This window comes from Marmota monax, unplaced genomic scaffold, assembly GCF_021218885.2.
Source record: "Marmota monax isolate L192 unplaced genomic scaffold, Marmota_monax_Labrador192_F-V1.1 WCK01_AAM20220418_F8-fsc00179, whole genome shotgun sequence".
Classification (NCBI taxonomy): Eukaryota; Metazoa; Chordata; class Mammalia; order Rodentia; family Sciuridae; genus Marmota; species Marmota monax.
In genome coordinates, this window is record NW_026695200.1 from 845,746 (window position 1) to 865,131 (window position 19,386).

General features: G+C 43.0%; 1 protein-coding gene across 1 annotated transcript in view; it reads left to right on the forward strand.

The window, feature by feature from the left end:
• Window positions 1-6,160: 6,160 nt before the first annotated feature.
• Window positions 6,161-19,386, forward strand: part of Oca2 (OCA2 melanosomal transmembrane protein) — a 364,658-nt gene continuing 351,432 nt past the window's right edge. Inside the window, exons 1-2 of the mRNA XM_046428817.1 lie at window positions 6,161-6,273; window positions 15,714-15,970. Of these exons, the coding sequence (XP_046284773.1) occupies window positions 15,735-15,970 (236 nt within the window). The 5' untranslated portion in view covers window positions 6,161-6,273; window positions 15,714-15,734. The remainder of the gene's footprint in view (window positions 6,274-15,713; window positions 15,971-19,386) is intronic.

A 19,386-nucleotide genomic window follows, 5' to 3' on the forward strand; every position in this document is an offset into this window, starting at 1 on the left:
TTGTAGGCTGAGCTTTCTTAACCAGTTAGACTAGCACTGGATGTGCTACAACCAAAACACAAATTAATCTTCGATACATTAGTGGTTAAGCCATGCCAGTCTTAGTTTAGACTCCATGACAGAGAAGTAATCATCAGGAGAAGTTCTAAGGAGAAGAGTTGGTGTTCGTGGCCACGGGGTCCTGGAGCCTTCAGTGTTCTCTTTCCCTTGATCTTCTGCCCAGCTCTGGCCATCTTCACAGTCCTTGTTCCTGTTCCCATTGGCTTGGGCCAGGGATGTCCCTGGACTAGTTGGCCATGGAATTGGGTTTGAGCTGCTTATGTTTGGGAAGCTCTCTGCATAGGTAAGGACAGAGAATAGGAGTGGGTCTAGTGCACTAGAACTTGAAGTCACTGGTGTTGGTTGATGCAAAAGTTTGTATTTCATGTTGAGATTTCTCTATTGAGGGATAGAATGTTTGGCACTGGGCATAAGAGAGCCAAACATGGAAAGTTTTTTTCTGGGAACTTATCCACGATCAAATTGGGGAATGCCAGGATCAATCTGTTTTCAGCTTGGCTAAAATTTTCATGTGCTTTTTTTTTAAAATCATCAGCTCTTTTTGTTGTTAGTCAACATGTGTTGCATAACAAAAATACCCCAAAGTCAGTGGTATTTAAAAAGCAGTATTTTTTATGCACCTAGATTGGCTGGCCTTGGCGGGATGGCTCTGGATTACAGGTCCACTGGGCCTCTGCCTCACATACCTCTGGGTGTGTCTCATTGTGATACAGGTACAAGAGGGCCGACTGTGCTGTCACCTCCACCCACACTGTTGGCCATAGCCAGTCATGCAACCAACCCTCAAATCAGTGGACTGGCAGATGTATTCTGTCTCTAGAACATTGGTTCTCAAAGTCTTGTCTGATGATGCCTGTTTTTTTTTTTTTTTTTTTTTTTTTTAAATTAATTGATTTTATTTCTTTAAATACACGACATCGGAATGCATTGCAATTCTTATTACACATATAGAGCACAATTTTTCATATCTTTGTATATAATGTGTGTTCATGCCAATTCAAGTTTTTATACATGTAGTTTGGGTTTTTTTGCATTACAATTCTTATTACACATATATACCACAATTTTCATATCTCTGTTTGTATATAAAGTAGGTTGACACCCAATTCATGTCTTCATACATGTACTTTGGATAATGATGTCCATCATATTCCATCATCCTCGATGCCTGGGGTTTCCTTGCAGGGTGTCCAGCAGGTCCTCTCTCCCCACTTAACATGTCTGCATGAAGCCAGATTTTCTTCATGTCCTTTTACCATAAATTATATTTTAAAATATTTTAATACTTGAAAATTTTTCAATTTTAATTTTCCACATGGTAACTATTGAGATTTATAACCCAGATAAAAATTGAGGATCTGAGAGAGCTTTTAAGAGTCCAGAAGATTTCCAGGACTAAAACTGCTTCTCTAGAGATGTGCAGAACCACAGCAGAGTGTGTGGCTGTGTGGAGCACAGATCTGGAACAAGCAGGCCTCTACCACAAGAGGTGGAGCTCCACTTTTTTTTCATGGTTAGAAGCCTGAGACAGACTGGCAATTGCCTGAGACAAACTTGACCGCCCCCACTTTTTTTAAAAACTTAAACAAAAGGTTTATTTATTTCATTCTCTTACATCATGCTCTTCACATTTTTAAAAAGTGTGGGGGCTTTGTTTTTCATAGTCACAATTTCATTTTTGCCCAAGAGGATTCTAGGACAGTAACATGTTATCTTCAGTTTAACTTTTTAGCCTCCTTCAAGTAATGAAGCCTAAAGCTCACTTTAGCAGATCAAGATTTGTGCAGCAGAACCTATTCAATTGTATGGAAAATGAATCCACCTATGGGAACAATGGAACACTTCAGTTATACCCATTAAGAGCCCTTAATTTGGGGAGGTTCCACCAATATTTTGAATTGTGGACTAATTGATTTGATGCATCATGTTTGCTTTTTTACTGATAAAAATGATGATGGACATATTTAGAATGTGTATAAAGCTGCGATCTTAGATTTAACAAGAACTTCACAGGGTGCTTATAATAATCTATTCTCTATTACTGTAACAAAATGCCAAAGGCTGAATAACTGAAAAGAGGCTTATTTAGTTCCCAGTTCTGGAGGTTCAGGACCATGCTACTGGCATCAGCTCAGGTAATAGTGAGGATCTGATGGCAGATAGCATCACAATGGCAGGAGCAGAATAGGAGAGAGAATTCTCATGTGGCAAGATAGCAGCCAAGAGACTGGGTGTGGCCAAGCTTGTTCTTTTCTAAGAACCCTTTCAAAAGAACTAATTCGGGTCACAAAAGTGTTCCTAAATCTCTTCCGAGGGCATGAACCTGTGACCCAAAAACCTCCACTAGGGCCCACCTCTTAGTTCCCACCTTCCCAACATGGCCATACTGAGGTCCAAGCTTCCCTTGGGGGGGACAAACCACATCCAAACCATAACAGTGCCAAAGCATAGCAAGGGTTGTTAGAATTCCAGACAAAAACTCCTGGTTTCCCTGCATAGAGTGTACCTAACACTGTCCCTGAGGACAACTTTTGCCTTCCCTCCTGCAGGACTTGCTCAAGTGGCTATGCCTTCTGCTCCTTCCTGCCTTCAGCAGAGTCCCCTGCTCATGTTTGATCACAGCCCATGTGGCTCTGGCTTGGCTCTGTGGTTTATCCTTTCTGTATGCTGAATGCTACTATCTGTCCTTCTGAGCTGAAGTGTATAAGCTCCACTCTTCACACCAGTCTCAGTCCTGGACCAGACCTGCACAGGCAGCTGCTCAGCAGGTCCTATTGTAGAGGAGTGTGGGATGGGGGTCAGATAGAAGTGGCCCTTCTTCTGCTTGAGATTTGATCCAAGACCCCAAAATTAGTCTTTGGCTCTGTTGTCTCTGAAAGGCACTTGGCATGGCCTGAGCTGGGCCCATATCTGGATCCTCAATGTCTATAAATGGCTTTTTGAGCAAGAGTGTATGTACCCACAGTACCTAGCCTCATAGCATGCTCTCCAAAGAGTGATCTGCCTGGATGAAGAAACTGCTCAGCCTTGTGGTCACCACTGCCAGTCTTAGTCTTCAAGGACTCATGCTCGGGTTTAACTAGAATCTAAAAAGCTTTGAAAAAGCGTCCTAAATCCATGTGATATAAGCTATCTTGACTTGCAAAAATTTCTTCATTTTAGGGAGAGAAAGAAGTTTGGGGAATGCCATTAGTTTTGGAGATGTTGAGATGTTGAAGTTTATCATGAAATCCCCTTTGAATTGCTCTGCCGTTCCCTGGGCACCCACCTTACACACCACTCTCTTCCCACGTTTAGCTGCAGTGTCACCTGGGTCTGGGCTACTCCTCCACAAGGATTAACTCCCCAAGGCAGCTGGGAGACACGTGAGCATGTGATTCCTCAGAGTTTAAATCTGCTGTGTGGCTCGGGGTCTTGTGATCCCTCACAGTTCTTCTTGGTAAGCTAATGTTTGGGCATTAACATAAGCTTGATAAATCACTTTTTTTTTTCTAGAAAGACTTTACAGCCATGATCTCTGCTATTGTGTATCTTTTATCACTAGGATCCTACCCGTTGGATAAAGCCTGGGTTGGTCAGGGGTGCAGGGTCCTGACTCCTTCCCTGGTGTGCTGCAGGAAATGAGGTGCAAGAGTCGCTAGCTTCTCCTGGAAATCAGCCCTATGCTGATCACAGGGCCGCCAGTTGGTGAACTTTGCCCTCTGCTGGTCAGGAGGAGGTCTATGGGGTGACAGTGGTTGTCCTGATGATAGCCTTACATCAATGTGCCTGGGTGGGGGTGGGGGGGAGCAGGGCTGGTGGTCAGGAAGGCAGGTAGCCAGAGACTGCTCCTGAGGAAGTCACAGGGGTCTTTCCCTGACTGTGGGCTCCTTGATCTGTCTTCAGTCATCTCTGCTTGCAGAAATGATGTCCACATGCAGTAGGCATCTCAGTGACTTAGGCACCCCTTCTTGTGGGCTGTATGGCTCCTCACAGGCCCTCAGCTCCCCAGGGCGCTACTAGGATAGTGTCCACTCTTTGCAGAGCTGTAGGAAAGGACTGGGGAGGGCTGAGCTCTGCTGTGATACAGTGCCACACACTGTAAACTCTCCCACTAGCACCAGAGTTCTCCTACACCTGGTCTTGACATCATGTCACGGTGGTCACAGGCCTTTTGATGTCACTGTGGTCCCTTGGAAAGTTCCCTGTGCAGGAGCAGCTATGGACCTCACCTGCTGTGAACTCTCCACTCAGACATCAATGCCAACCATGGGTGGATGCCAGTGGTGGTGTCTGGGGTCCCCTGTCTGACAAGGGTGAGAGGCAAGGGGTGCCTTCACGGAGTCTCCCACAAACATAAAATATGCAAACATCTACATAAAGCCCATTGCTGCATAAAATATAAGCAAACGGATTCTATAACAGATACACTGAAATTTATACATTTGATTAGTCTGTACTAGCCACCTTTGGCCTTCATGTTAGATTTCAATGATGAGGCTGCTTGCCAGGAACATGCAGGGAGCCTTTATTTTATAATTTCTTTTGAGCCATCCAAAGAAGATATAGATCTATGGTCCAATTTTGTTTTGAACCCAAATCCTCCTGCCCAGCTCAGGAGAAACCTGAGATTCCTGAGACCAGTACCAAGGACTTCTGACTGAAGAAATCCAGACCCCCCTCAAGATACTAGGCCACTCCTGAGTTATGCCAAGGCTGGCTTAAAATGACACCATCTGCATCCAGTGCTCACTCTCAGGTGCCAGGAAAAGAAACCCCTCTGGATCTGGCTTTAACAACCAAAAAGATTGATTGGTGACAAGTTACAAACTCAGAGGTAAACAGTTCATTGTTTGGCTTGGGTACAGGTACCTGGTCTTCAGGACTCTGTCCAGCTCCATGGTGCCTTCGTCACCCTCACAGCTGGCCCCAGAGGTCCTAGCCCTTTGGTTTGGGACATGTAGATGTGGTTATCTGAGCCAGTTAATAGTTGGGGAGTGGGATTTCCTCCAAGATAAGGCTACACAGGGCCCATCCTTAGGGCTGGGATAAGACTGATCCTACTGCCAACATTTGGCAGCTATGTAAGTACCAGTTAACTGGGAGGCTCAAGGAGTCCCCACTCTTGGCCACATTTGTGCTGCAGATATTTACAACTCTTTTTTTGACACATCTGCCTGCATGGTCGCATGTGCACACCATCCCATAAGGGTGGTGTCAGCCAGGAACTTCTATCCACTCAAGGTACTTCCATATTTGTGCTCTGGGCCCTCTTTCCACTTTCTGTCTGTGTGTTTGTCTGAGGTCAAAAAGCAGGGGACAAAAGCAAGCACTGACAAAAAGCAAGTGTCAATATTGTTCTTTGTGAAAACATGATCTCCCTGTGTAGTTTATCTGTCTCTCTGTATTTTTGTGTTTGTGGGTCAGTGTGTAGTTTGTGTGTGGTGTCTGTGATATGTGCATACCTGTTTCTGAACATAGTTTATGAGCCTGTGTGTGTATGTATGTGTGTGTGTAGTTTGTGTGTCTCTTTCTGTGTGGTTTATGCACTTCTCTGTGGGATTTTAAAAAATCTGTACCTATGTGTGTCTGTGTGTGTCTGTATTTGTGTGTCTTTTTATCTTGTGCATCTCTGTGTGGGGTCTGTGTGTCTATGTGTGTGTGTACGTGGTGTGAGAGAGCTTTCCACAAGCATAACCTTGGCTACAGCCTTGGGCTTCAATGGAGCAAGACAAGGAGAAAGCAGGAAAGTAGCCAAGTTAATCAACTTTAGCAAAGAACTCTTAAAATACAGACCAGAATATTCACTCGGTTTACTTTTTCCCAACTCTTCTTGGTAGAGAAAACCTGCAGCTAGTCCTGAACCACTTTTTGTGAAGTACAGAGGAGCATTTAGAGCGGAGCTAGCTTTCAGAGAAGCGCGGAACAGGTCCCTTTCTGCAGCGACCCTTTCCCACCAAAGGAGCCTTCTCTTGCAGCCCTTGGATTCCGCTCCAAGCCTAGTCCCGCCTGGCCACCCCAGGTGTGGGGGGGGGGGGAGCGGCAGCGGGGCTGTGAGGTCTGTGGGCGTGGCCGCTGGGGGGCCCAAAGGGAGGGGCAACACTCCCGCCCCTTCTCCAGGGCTGCGGCAGCCTTTGAAGAGTTCTGTCCCCAGGATTGTTCTTCCTTCACCTTTCAGAGCCATCGGTTTGGACATTAAACTTGGCTCTTGGAGAAAGATCAACAAGTTTGCAGGTAAATGCAAGTGCTTTTACTAGATGGGATTGAGGAGGTGATGAGCCAGCCTATTCCGGGGAGCAGGCGGGCGTTTAAAGAAGTGGAGTGTGGAGTTATTGCTTTTTGAAGCAAGGCAAGTTCCTCTAAGGGAAAATGTGCAAATATTATTCAGTGGAGTAGCTGATGCTAACACACTGCGTTTCTGAATTTAACCGGGAGTCTCGCATCCGCGTTTGCTCTCTGAGACCCCCGGCTCACTAGGAAGGCTGGATCAAGGGTACTGAGGAGGGGAGTTTGGAAGTGTTCAGACAGTAAATGTTCCACTTGAACTCCAGGGTGGCCTGAGCCCGGCAGTCAGGCGTTTCTTGGGAATGGAATGCACTGGAGTGAAAACATTAAATCCCTCAAAGCTGCTTCTTTTTCCTCTGGTCACACACAGAGAAATAAATGGGCTTTAATGTAGCCAGCTCTTTTCAAGGACATGGATGTTAAGTACAGAGGTCTGCGTGTGTGGGTATTCTGTGTTTATAGACCAAGACCAGGAGAGGGGACTCAGGACAAGGGCAGATGCTCCTACCCTGCAACCTCATCCCCTGCTCCCAGCAGAATCAAGAGCCCCAGAACCTTTCCACCTCTTGCTGTATAGCTAGTTTCCCAGGGGACTTCAACATGCATAAGACTTTGTGAGAAGCACTAACTGAGAGCAATGGCATGGATTTATGCCATTAGTAGTTATAGGCAACTGATGTTCTACCTGGCCATCAAAGAAATGCCGTTCCCTGATGTCTGCTTGTTGGGAGATCTGAACTGTGCAGAGCAGGGCCTGCTGGTGTTGGAGTGCCTGGGAGCTAGAAAGCATCTGGCAGTACTAACTCTCACTTAAAAACTAGTGAGGATTCAATCTGAAAACAGAGGAGAGAGGTTTGGGTATGCTCTAAAGGATTGCATGAAAACTATTTGTTATTGCAAATTGAGTTTACAAACACTTGAGTGCAGTTGTTCACATCAGGTGTGGGGATGGTTTAGGAGCAGAGATTCCTAAAGTTTTATTGCACTGATGATAAATAAAAAAAAGTATCAATATTGTTCTTGTTCTTTGAGAAAGGATGACTTCTCTGGAGTTAGCTGAGGTCTGAAGGCATCAGGAATTACTGGGAAGAGGGAGACCCAGCAGTGCCCCGACCTGGGACACCTGGCTCTTTGTTTCTATATAGGAGTGGCAGGTGACAGGGGAAGTTTTAAGCTGGAAGCCAAATAATCAGATGTACATTTTGGAAAGATCACTGTGGGCTGGGTGGTGGGGAGCAACTAAAATGTTCAAGAAAGCCCCTGTTGAGTCTCCCTGCTATGAGGTGCCTGTCTGGCCAAGGCAGGGAGGCACTTGCAGGTGATGAGTTTGCAGGGTAAAGGTGACTCATGGGGAGTACTCTCAGTTGATTAATGGTACGCACTGATGGTGTGATCAGTTGTGGGGGTCCCAGGAAAGATCTAGGAATGACTTCAAACTTTTGGGTCCTTTGGGCACCTTTGAGTCCATAGAGACAAGAGGGTTTCTGGACCCAGTGGTCTTGGCTGCTGAAGAGAGCTTGGAGTAGGGGTTGCCCTGTGACGTGAGGATGAGGCCTCTTGGGAGAGGGAAGAAAAGAAGGTTTGGTTTTGTTTTAAACTGGAGATGGGGGAAGGTTGGCCTGGAAAGAGATAAGAGATACCAGACAGAGATGCCAGAAAGGTGGGAGGAAGAAAAAGTGGAACTGGAGTAGAGAAGTTGCCCCTTTTCAAATTCCCTTGGAAATAGCCTTTACAGTCCTGATCTCTGAATGCTCCTATGATCAGCTAGCTGCATCCACCTTTACACTTTCTTGGTTGTTGTGTTCCCTATCCCTCCCTCTCTCTCTTTCCAGGTGTGATTACTAATTCTGTCATTGTTTCTCATTGCCTGTCTAGAGAGAGTGCAGAGGCACTTCCTAGAATTGGTGTGGTGCCGTCCCACCTGCCACCGTCAGAAAGCTGGCTTGTTTTAGACTGTGGCCCATGTGCAGGGCATCAGGGCGGACTAAGTAATTCCAGGATAATGATAGTGGGGAGGGATTCCCCTGCCAAAAGCTGGGGGTAGCAGAAAGGCCTCTTCTGCACTTGGAAGCTCATTGAAGAGGCCAGTCCAAGAGACAGTTGGCAGCGAGGCCGAGTGGTCAAGATCCTCCTAAGCTGTGCATTCGAACGCACCAGTCCCTTTCTTCCCCACAGAGGTGCGCTGCCACTGTCCCTAGAGGCCAGGTGAGTACTTCCCACATCAAAGTACCCCTCTGGCCCTAGGCACAGAGCGAAGGGTCAACCCTGGTTCAGCAGTTCTCCTCCCAGGCTTGAAGGAGGCTGTTTAAAATAGGAATTATGTAAGGGTTTAAGAAACCATTATCTTTGGTCAAATTGTCTAGAAACTTTTAACCAAGTTCACATGTAGCAAAATCCATCTGGAGGGGAAAATGATCAGACCCATGGTCTGAATCCTGACCTGTAATGGGACAGTGGAACTGCTGAACCTATGCTGCCCTCTGTGGGATGCTGGTGTCTCTGCCCAGGACAGCCTGAGGAGGAGACTGACTCCTGGGCGGGCCTCCTTGGACCTATTCACCCCAGGGCTTCACCTGACTACTATGAGGGCTTCTTGAACTGGAAAGTGTGCATCGAACGCACCCAGGTGTGCAAGGGACACAGACACACACCTGAGAACACAGCCATGCCCTCTGAGACCCAGGAACTGCCCTGCACACTGAGCTATCTGGGCAATTCCACACAGAGAGGTAAGCTTTGGGACTGAGCAGTGATGTATGTGGAAGGGAACATGTTTTCTTAGGACATAAGATTTTGTTCACAGAAGGAGCGAATTGGCTGGAGGGATTTCTTTTTAACAACAAAGTTTGCAGCAGTCTATATACTCGTTCCTTCTCTCTTCATTATTGTATTAAGTCAAATGACTAAAGAACTTAAAGAAAAATAATCTTAACATTTATGAAGAACTTACTTTCCACATGATTATGTTGCTGCTTCTGTAAAGTCAAATGCCAGTCTCACATTCATCAGTTTGTGTACTTGGCAAGAGCACCAAAGAGAAGATTGTGGCCTTGTTGGGCTGGAAAAACAAGGGCAGTTCCTTGGACCCCTCCTCACCCTTCTGCTTCCTGTTCCTCATGCCTCCTAAATAAATGTTCCATAAATGCCAACAACCCCACCATGTCCAGAAACCCTAGCTTAATTCTCTCAGTGCCATTAGGAAGAGCTGGGGCTGCCCAGGCCTTGGAAAGGAATTAGGATGTGCAGGCCTTGGGCAGGACTCAGGGTGTTCAGGCCTGTTTTGAGCATCTGAAAGCACAGCTTTTATTGAGCCTTTTCTTTCTTTCTTTTTTTTTTTTAACACCTCATTTGTTGGGTCATTCTCTTCCAACAGAACAGCCAAGGATGGCTGTTCACCAAATGGAGAAGCCCAGAAGTAGCATCAGATCCTTTTCCAGCAGTGGCAGGCGTCAGGGCTCTGCCCAGTGTCCCCATTGCCGTGTCTTTGTTTCTGTCCACACTTGCACCCAGCACTATGTTTCCATCAGGCCTCTCCACCATGCCCTGGGCACATCTGCAGGAGGAGCGTAAACAGCTGAACAGCACTGCCTGGGGGTTGGGAGAGACAAGGGCAACAGAAGGAGCTGCAAGAGGGGCCAAGGTCTGGAGGGAGGTAGGAAGAAAGCAGAGACTGCTACAAGACTGGTGGAGAATAAAGCGGAGCTAGAAGAAGGGTGGACAGCAGCCAAGATGGACAATTCAAGTCAAATTTGAAGGCTGGATGATTCCACTGGGTCTAAGCCATCTATTGTTTTCTTTTTGAAAAGTCATAATTTTTAAACTTGTTTTTTCCTAAAATTCGGTGACGACTTGATCATTCTGGTGTGATTCTTGTTCAGAAGATGGTCTTGGCTAGGCACAGGCTTAGGAGGGTGCCCCTGGACCTATTGGGGGGCACAGTGACCCTAGGGTCCTTCTCTTGATTGCAGGTATCTGTGGCCATCTGTGGTCAGTCTGAGGTGGGCTGTCCCCATGTGCAAAGTCCAGGTTCTTCTCTGCACAGTTCTCAGGAGTGAATTCTTAGATGTCCTTGCAGGTCAGGCACATGGGGGCCAATAGAACAAAGCTGGGCTGAGGCAGTGGATCCAAGGACTTTGGGTCTATAAACTGAGGTGATGGAAGGGTCCCCATGGAGGATGGGCTATGTGCTAAGATATTGGAATCCCCCTAGAAGATAGGCCATGGGCTGGGAAATTGGGTCCCTCAAAGACAGTTCAACGGTTGGGGTTCCCCAGAGGATGAGTTGTGGGACCTGGGTGTTTCAGAGAGGTGATGACCCATTGGAACAGGAAGATTTAGAATGTGTTCAGAAGAATTGGATGAGGAATGCGTGACTAAGAAAGGGACCTTTGGGTGAGCAGAGCCTGCAGTGTCCCAGAGAAAGCAGCAGGAAGTGGGCAAGTGGCAGCAGGGGCACAAGCCGGTGCTGACTTGGGTGAAGAAGCTGCAGGACTGAACCCAGGGCTTTGACAATGCTGAGTACAAGCTATACCACTGATCTACACCCCCAGCTCACAATTTTCCTTTTCCTGTTTTTTAATTGACATTTTTAATTATAATTATCAGCACATGTTAATTGTACAGAATAATGAGTTTCATTGTGAAATTTCCATACACTCATATAATGTGCTTTGAAAGTATCCACCCTCCCTATTACCCTTTTTTATCCGCCTCCTTCTCCTTCCCGAATAGTCCCCCTACTACATTCATGTTGCCTTTTTTTCTCTTTCTCTAGATTCCAACTAACTATAAGAGAAAACATGTAATTCTTATCTTTCTGAGTCTCCCTTTCTTCACATGATGATCTCCAGTTCCATCTATTTGCTTGGAAATGACTGACATCATTCTTCTTTTGAGAAGTGTCTGTTCAACTCATTTGCCCATTTGTTGGCTGGATTACTTGTTCTATTGGTATTAAATTTATTGAGATCTTTATATGTTCAGGATATTAATCTTCTGTCAGATGAATAACTGCCTGGGTGCTTCTAATCTGCCATCTTCTAGAATATTAACATTGACATGGTCCTACAATTTTACTTTTTAAGAAACTGCCAAACTGCTTACCCGAGTGGTTGTATCACTTGACATTCCCATTGGTAACGTTTGACTGATTGGTCTTTTGGCATCCTGGTCAGCATTTGCTGGTGTCTCTATCTCAGCCCTTCTGATAGATGCACAGTGATAACTCATCTTAGTTTTTTTTTTTTTTAAACATAATGCCAACATCATGACAATTTATTTTGATTATTCAGGGTGTGTTATCAAAAAAAAAATCAGAGCATACTCCAATTCTTCTATAAACTGAACATAACATATAATAATTGCCTAGTATTCTCTTTCTTTCATTTTTTTTACATTTCCCTATAGAGGTTCATGATGTAGAATGTTTGCACATGCTTATTTGTCATCTAATATATCTCCCTCAGAGAAATGTCTCTTTATGTCTTTGCTCATTTTCTAATTATTTTGACCATTGAATTTTACAAATTATTTATATATTTGGTATATATGTACTTTTCTGGGTATGTTATTGGCAGATATTTTCTCCCAGCCTGTAGCTTGTCTTTTTGTCTTCCTAATCAAGTCTTTTACAGAGCAAAATATTTTAATTTTGGTGCAGTCCAATTTCTAAAAATTCCATTTTTGGATTGTGCTTTTAGTGTCAGGCTTGAGACTCATTGCATACTGGCCTAAGATCTTGAATATTTATTTATTTCTAAAAACTTTGTAGTTTAATCTTTTATATTTTTGCCTGTGACCCATTTTGAGTTAGTTTTTGCCTGAGATGTGAGACCTAGCTGAAGTTTGTTTATTTTTTCTGTCTATGGAATGTCCAGTGACTCCAGCACCATTTGTTGAACAGATTTTCTAACACTGAGGTGTTTTTGCACTTTTGTAAAAATCAGTTTGGTATATGTGGGGGCATCTATTTCTGGGTATTTTGTTTGAATTCATTAATCTGTGTTGTCATAAGTTTATCTAAGACAGTTGCTGACTCAGATTCAACTTTTAGGCCATGAAGTTAAGTTGTTGGAAACCCACTTGTACCTTTAGCCTTGCTAAAACTTCCCCTTCTTGTTTGGGAGTTTGCAGTACAGCCTGCTTGCTCCTCATCTCACTGACCACAAACCCAGTTTTCTTTAAATTAGCTAATCAACAGCCCCAAGGCAATGCCTGAGGCATGATACCCAAGTGTGACCAAAAGTACAGTCCCACGCCCCGCCCCCCATTTCTAGATTTGGTGTAGACCTCCAGCACTCCTAACTCTTGGACCTGCGAGTAATAATTTTTACATTTTGATCTTCTGCTTTTTGGTTTTTCCGTCTCATCTGACCTACCCACCCAAATCTACCTTTCCCTTTCTCAGGGCTCCCCTAGAGAGAGGCTATTTTGTCTTAAGGCCATCCCATCCGCCAGAGAAAAACCTAAAAAAATGGAAACCCTAACAATAAAAATTACAACACATGTTGTGTCCTATCACTGGTCTTGGTGACTGTAGCCCTTAAGTAAATCTTATAATTGGGTGGACTGCTTCCTTTCATTTTATTCTTCTTTTTCCTAAATATTTTAGACATTCTAGACCTTTTGCTATTTTCCTATATGAAAAATAAATTTTAGAATAAGCTTGTTTATATTTGAAAACCTCTTGTTGGAGTTTTGATTGGTGCTGCTTTAAATCTGTATTTCATTTAAGAAGAACTGACATCTTTCCTGTATGGAATCTTCATGAATGGGTACCGCTCAGTTTATTCAGATCTTCTTTGATTTCTTTCATCAGTGTTGTGGAGTTTGGGGCATGAGTCACATACATGCTTTATTAAATGCTTATGTAAATATTTAATTGTTTTTGAGCAGTTGTAATGATGTTGTATTTTTCATTTAGGTGTCAACATATTCATTGATAGTAAGTAGAAGTATTACAGAATTTTAAATATTTACTTTGTGTCCTATGACCTTGATGAACTCACTAATTTTTTTTCAGTAGAATCTTTTTTATTTTTAATGCAGAAAATCACGCTATCAGTGAATCAGGACAGTTTTATTTCTTATTTTCTCATGAGTGTGTCTTTATTTTCTTTTCATGCCCCATTGCCCTATTTTTTTAAAAAAATCTTACAATTATTGTGACTTTATGGCAATAGTTATAAGTCACATTTTTGTGGTATACAGTGATATCACAGTTACTCTCTCTCTATATATATATATAAATAGGTGTCTATTAAGTCTACATTGAAGAAAGAAAAAGCAACTGGTGATTCCCCCCAATCACATTATCAAAGAGATTTTTTTCCCTAAAAGTTATGGCCAATAACAAAAACAAAATTTCAGCGATTCAGCAAATATTTTGAAGATGCAGGAATCACATTGCAGATGATACAAAATTTAAAGGTTAATGAGAAGGTTTATGTATTTTAATTTAGATTTCCATGAAATTTACATTATATAATGTTTTACAATACACAGAATGATGGAAGTAGTGAATAGGTTAAATTACAAAATTTAAAACAATGTGTACAAAATTAGAATTATTAAAATTATTAAAATTAGAATTATTAAAATTATCTGGTTAGAATTTTCTGTACTATGTTGAATAGGGGTGGTAAGGGAACATCTTTATCTTGTTTCTGACCTTGAAGTTGTCATCCTCACATTGTACAATTTCAGTTTTAAATGCAAATATTGGAGCAATTAACTCATATGTGGAATCAATAAGATCACACGATTTGTCTTTTGTAGCTTGTATGTGTATATGTATTTCGCTCTTACCAGATGGTGGAAGCATTGCATAAATCTAATTCAATTGCTTTTATTTCACGATTGACACAATAACATTCTAACACTGTGTGCCATTGACTTACTGATTTGTAAGCTATTTTCAGCATGTGATTGGTTAAAGCAGGGAAATATCAACAGTAAGAAGGATGTAGTTTTCTCTGCTCAGTTGGGTTTCTTTCAGTGCCAATGTCTTTGTATTTGAAATAAGTTCTGGCTCTATTTGAAAGTGTGGCTTCTTGGCTGTCAGTGTTCTATGTGCGTTAATTGCTTTCTGTCACTATAGCTTGTACCTGAGATTATCAACTTACCATGAGGAAAGATTTATTTTGGCTCAAAATTTCAGAGGTTTCAGTCCATGATCATTGACCCTGTTGCTTTGGGTCTGGGGTAGTACATCATGGTCAGAGCATATGGCAGAGAAAAACGGCTCACCTCATGGCCAGAAAGGGAAAGAGGTGGGGTTGGGTCCCATCATCCTCTTTGAGGCCTCACCTCTTACAGGTTCTACCATTTACCAATAGCACCATGGACTGGGGACCAAGCCTTTAACATACATGGGCCTTTGTGGGACATTCTAGATCTAATGATAGCACCAGCCTACTCAACTGTAGACATCACATACATTACCTGTATTTCCTTTGAGTCTTGCTGAATGCCCACCAGTCTTGGGTCCATGGGAATTCTGTGCTTATGGGGTATTGCGAATGTTGTGTACAAATCAGGCAACAGGGAGTGATGGATGTGTGTGTTGTGCTAACCCTAGCCCCAGCACATTCCTTTGTTTCTCAATGGTATAAATCCTATTCAATCAAAGTGCACAATGATCCTTGGCTTCAGAACAAAAATGCTTGTTAGTGAACCAGGCTGCTGCAAAACCAAAGGTCCTTGCTGGGTTATGGGAGGCTGGAAAATGTAAAATATAAAATAAAATAAATAAAATAAAATAGTAATGCTTGAAAGTAGGACACCATAACCTTCCAAGTATAGTACATTTTCTTATTCTTATAACAGGTATTATTATTTCAAAGATATTAATTTGCTAGATGCAAAAAGTGTAAAAACTAGAGCATAGACAAAGAAAAAAAACCCCAATCATCTGTACCTTCACCATCCAGAGGTGGCTATGTTTTGGAGGGTGTGTCTTTTTGGTTTTCTGTTCTATACATGTAACTAATAAGTATTTACTTCAACAAAAATATCACAGTGTGTCAGTTGTTATTTTCATATCCATAATATTTCCCAGTATCAATAAATATCCCTTTAGATCATTTTTATGGTTGCACAGTATTTCATACCATGAACATCTCACAATTTACTTACCTAAAACTCTGTTGTTGAATATTCACTTTACCTAATGCTGTCTTGTTGAACATTGCTAGTATGAAATGTACTGAACTGTTTATCCTTGGAGAAAGCATACACTGTTTTCTGTGTGATATTAAAATGGTGGAACACTGGAAGGACCTCTTTATAAGTGACCTTCCTATTGTACCATCCAGTGGTTCGGATTTCCTAAGATGCTATATTCCCAGTCTACTTTTCATCAACAGTAGTTTCTTTCTGGTTGATCCTAGAGAGAAGACTGGCAACAGAACATGCATCTAGAGAACAAAGATGGCAGGCTGGCTTCTGGTGCACTGGAGGTGGAGCTACATCAGACATCTGCTCCAACTTGTGCAGGCCCTGGGAGGCTGGGGACTGTCAGACCCACCACCAGAAACCACCAACACAGCTGGGCAGACTCCTCAAGCTCCTACCCCAGCCAGGCTGCCGGGCAAAGCCGCTGGGCTCCCGAGCACCAGGATTTGGACTCATTTCTCACAGAAGGGAGGTGAGTTTAAAAAATAATCTATCTTATAAATGTGGAACTCACAACTACTGAATTTCTATGGACATAGGTCCCCTGCTTTTCTTTCTTTTTTGGGGTGTGTGTGTATGGGGGACTTTCTAAAATTTTTGCCAGAATCTTTCCAGTATTAGATCATTTTCCTGGCCCATTTTTGGATAAATGATATTTCTAAAATAGGACAAACTTAGATCCAAAGAATAAAAAAATAGGAAAGGGAACTTGTGGTATGAAAACTTGCATTTCACATGTTATTTAAAGTACTCCATGGTTTTGGGAATAAATAAATAAATAAATAAATATATATATATATATATATATATATATACACACACACACACATACACACACACACATATATATCTTAGAACATGCTTTACTTCTGTATATGTAGCAAATAATTTAGTTGACTATTAGTTTTTCATGTCAGAAAAATCTGGGTTGTCATAAAAATATACAGTTTTGATAAATATTTAAATGTTTACTGACGTAAAGGCAATAAATAGTTTTTCATGTCAATGCTTACATCTCAGATTCATAATTTTTGTTTCACATATCCTTTTAATAATAAAAGCAGCATCTTCTGAGTGTCTATGCCTGCCTGCATCAGAACATAGTCATTGTTGAGAGCCACAGCCGAAGGGGCCCCAGCAAACTTCCAGCTGCCGGCTGATGATTGGCTCACAGCGGCCCCAGCAACATCTAGCTGATTGGCTCCTCTGCGGTGATGCTCATTGGGCTGTTTCCCTGCCCTTTCAGACCACGGAGCTGCTCATTGGGGGACTTTTTTGGCTCTGCCCACGTGACCCAGCCAATCGGCCTCAAGAGCAGGAGGATTGTGGGAGGTGGGGGGAGAAGCTTGTGTGGGAGAGAGAGGCTTGTGGAAAGCCGGTGGTGGCAGTTGAGGCTCTGAGGGTTTTTCCTGAGAGGCTGTTTTGTTTGGCGTGTGTGGTTCTAAAAATAAAGTTAGTTTCTTTTGACAAGTGGCTCCTGATTGTGCCCAGCCAGACTGCGGCAAGTCATTACTCTGCAAATCTGGGAACCCGCATCCCCAGGGGTGATAAATCCTGCTCAGGATGTTGTTGCCAGGGGGCTCCTGCTTATGTGTGTGCTCAGATTTTTACTGCATGTTTGTGCTCTCATTTGAAATGGTAAAACTTCAAGTTGTTCTGCTTGCCCAAAGTGTTTTTAAGATTTATTTATGATGATGCTTATAGCTCTTGTTTGTTCATTCCAACTTCTTGCAAAAAATTTCATTATATGAATATACCACTAGTTTGTCTTTCTGCCAGTGGCTAGAACCCTTTCTTCTGGCCTTCCCCGAGTGTTCCTGGTATATCAGCTAATGCCGCAGAACACAAACACACAACCTCATGCACACCATGTGGGTGGCAGGCTGGGTGGGCTATTTGTCTTGGCTGCACTCTGTGTGTGGGGCTGGATTGGCCACTGGCTGATATAGGGGTCCTTCTGTCTGGCTGTGCTCCACTTGCTTTTAATCCTTACCTGGCCATCCCTATAGGTCCCCATGGTTCTGAGGAGGGGAAGCCCCAGAGGATGTATTCCTCTTAACCTGTCACCTTAAATCTGCTAACATCCCATTAATAGATAGCAGGATCAGAATGGTACCCCACGTTCTGCCATGGTCACCAAATGTAATACAGGATGCCTAGGTATATTTGAATTTCAGATGAACAAGGATTACTTTAGGAAAAATTACTTATATTAAAAGATCATCTGTATTATTACACTAATTAGAAGGGCTTCTATCAAAAATCAGAAAATAACAAGTACTGGTGAGGGTGTGGAGAAATGGGAACACTGTGCACAGACTGTTGGTGAGAATGTACAGTGGCTCAGCACCATGGAAAGCAGTATGGTGGTTCCTCAAAACAATTAAAATTGGAATTTTAAATTAAAATTAAAAGTGGAATTGCAAGCTGGGCATGGTGGCCCACGCCTGTAATCCCAGTGGCTCAGGAGACTGAGGCAAGAGGATTGTGAGTTCAAAGCCAGCCTCAGCAACTTAGTGAGACCCTAAGCAACTTATTGAGACCTTGTCTCAAAATAAAAAAATCATAAGGACTGGGGATGTGGCTCAGTTAAGTGCCCTTGGGTTCAATCCGGGGTGCCAAACAAAGAAAACAAAAACAAATGGAATTACTGTATGATCATGCAATTCCACATCTGGGTACATATCCCAAAAAATTGAAAACAGGGTGCTGTGGTTGGTATGTTTGTGTCCCCTACAGAATTCATGAACTCCAACATGACAGTATTGAGAGATGGGATTTTAGGAGATGATAAAGTCATTAGGTTGGAGCACTCATTAAATGGGGTCGTTGACCTTTAAAGGAATGGAGAGAACCTAGCTAGGTCCTTTTTGTGCTTCTACCTTCTGCCATATGAGGACACAACAAGAAGACCCCCCACTGGACACGGAATGTTTGTGCCGCGATCCTGAACTTCCCAATCTCTGGAACTGTAAGAAATAAATTTCAGCCCAAGGTGTTTTGTTATAGGAACACAAATGGACTAAGACACAAGTTATCAAAGAAAGATCTATACATTCCTGTCTATAACAGCGTGATTCACAATAGCCAAAGGTGAAAGCAACCCCAGTGTCCAGGTACATGGATGTATAAGCAAAACGTGGCTTATACACATAGTAGACTATTAGCCAGCCTTAAAAAGGGAAGGACATTCTAACACGTATCGCCACAAGAGCAACCTTGAGAACATTAGGCTGAGTGAAATAAACCAAAAAGGAATTCTGTATGACTCTAGTTATATGAGGTACCCAGAGTCAAATCAATAAGGACAGAATGTTGAATCTGAATCGTGGTTTCCAGGGGCTGTGAGTGTGGCAGGAGGGAATTATAGAATAGATATAGAATTTCAGTTTTGCAAAACAAGTTCTGGAGGTGGATGGTGGTGATGACTGCACAGTATTATGAATGGACTTTATTCCACTGAACAGTTCGCCTTAAAATGATTAGGATGATAAATTTGTTATATGTATTTTACCACAATTAATAGTAAAAAATAAAAATGAAGTACTTGTAGTTAATTTAACTGGGCCTCTTGTATTTTTATTTGGTAAATTTAGCCTGTTATTCTCAGGATGCACTCCTCAGAGAGACCACAAGTCTTTTGCGGGGCCCAATTTAGCTGATGTCCCTAGGTCACCAGGTCTGGCCTCTGCAGAGGTCCTATTAGAGAGGATGGAGGCTGCCTTGGTCAGGAGGGGAGAAAGAGGTGAATTCAGGGAAGAAGCCTCTCTCCAAATTTCTGGAAGGTGCCACATCCTTCCTCTTCTGGTTAACAGAGGAGGAAGAGCTAGGTGGGATGGAGTGTGGCCATGGGAGATGCCCATTTCATGGGGACACCTGTTGGAGCTG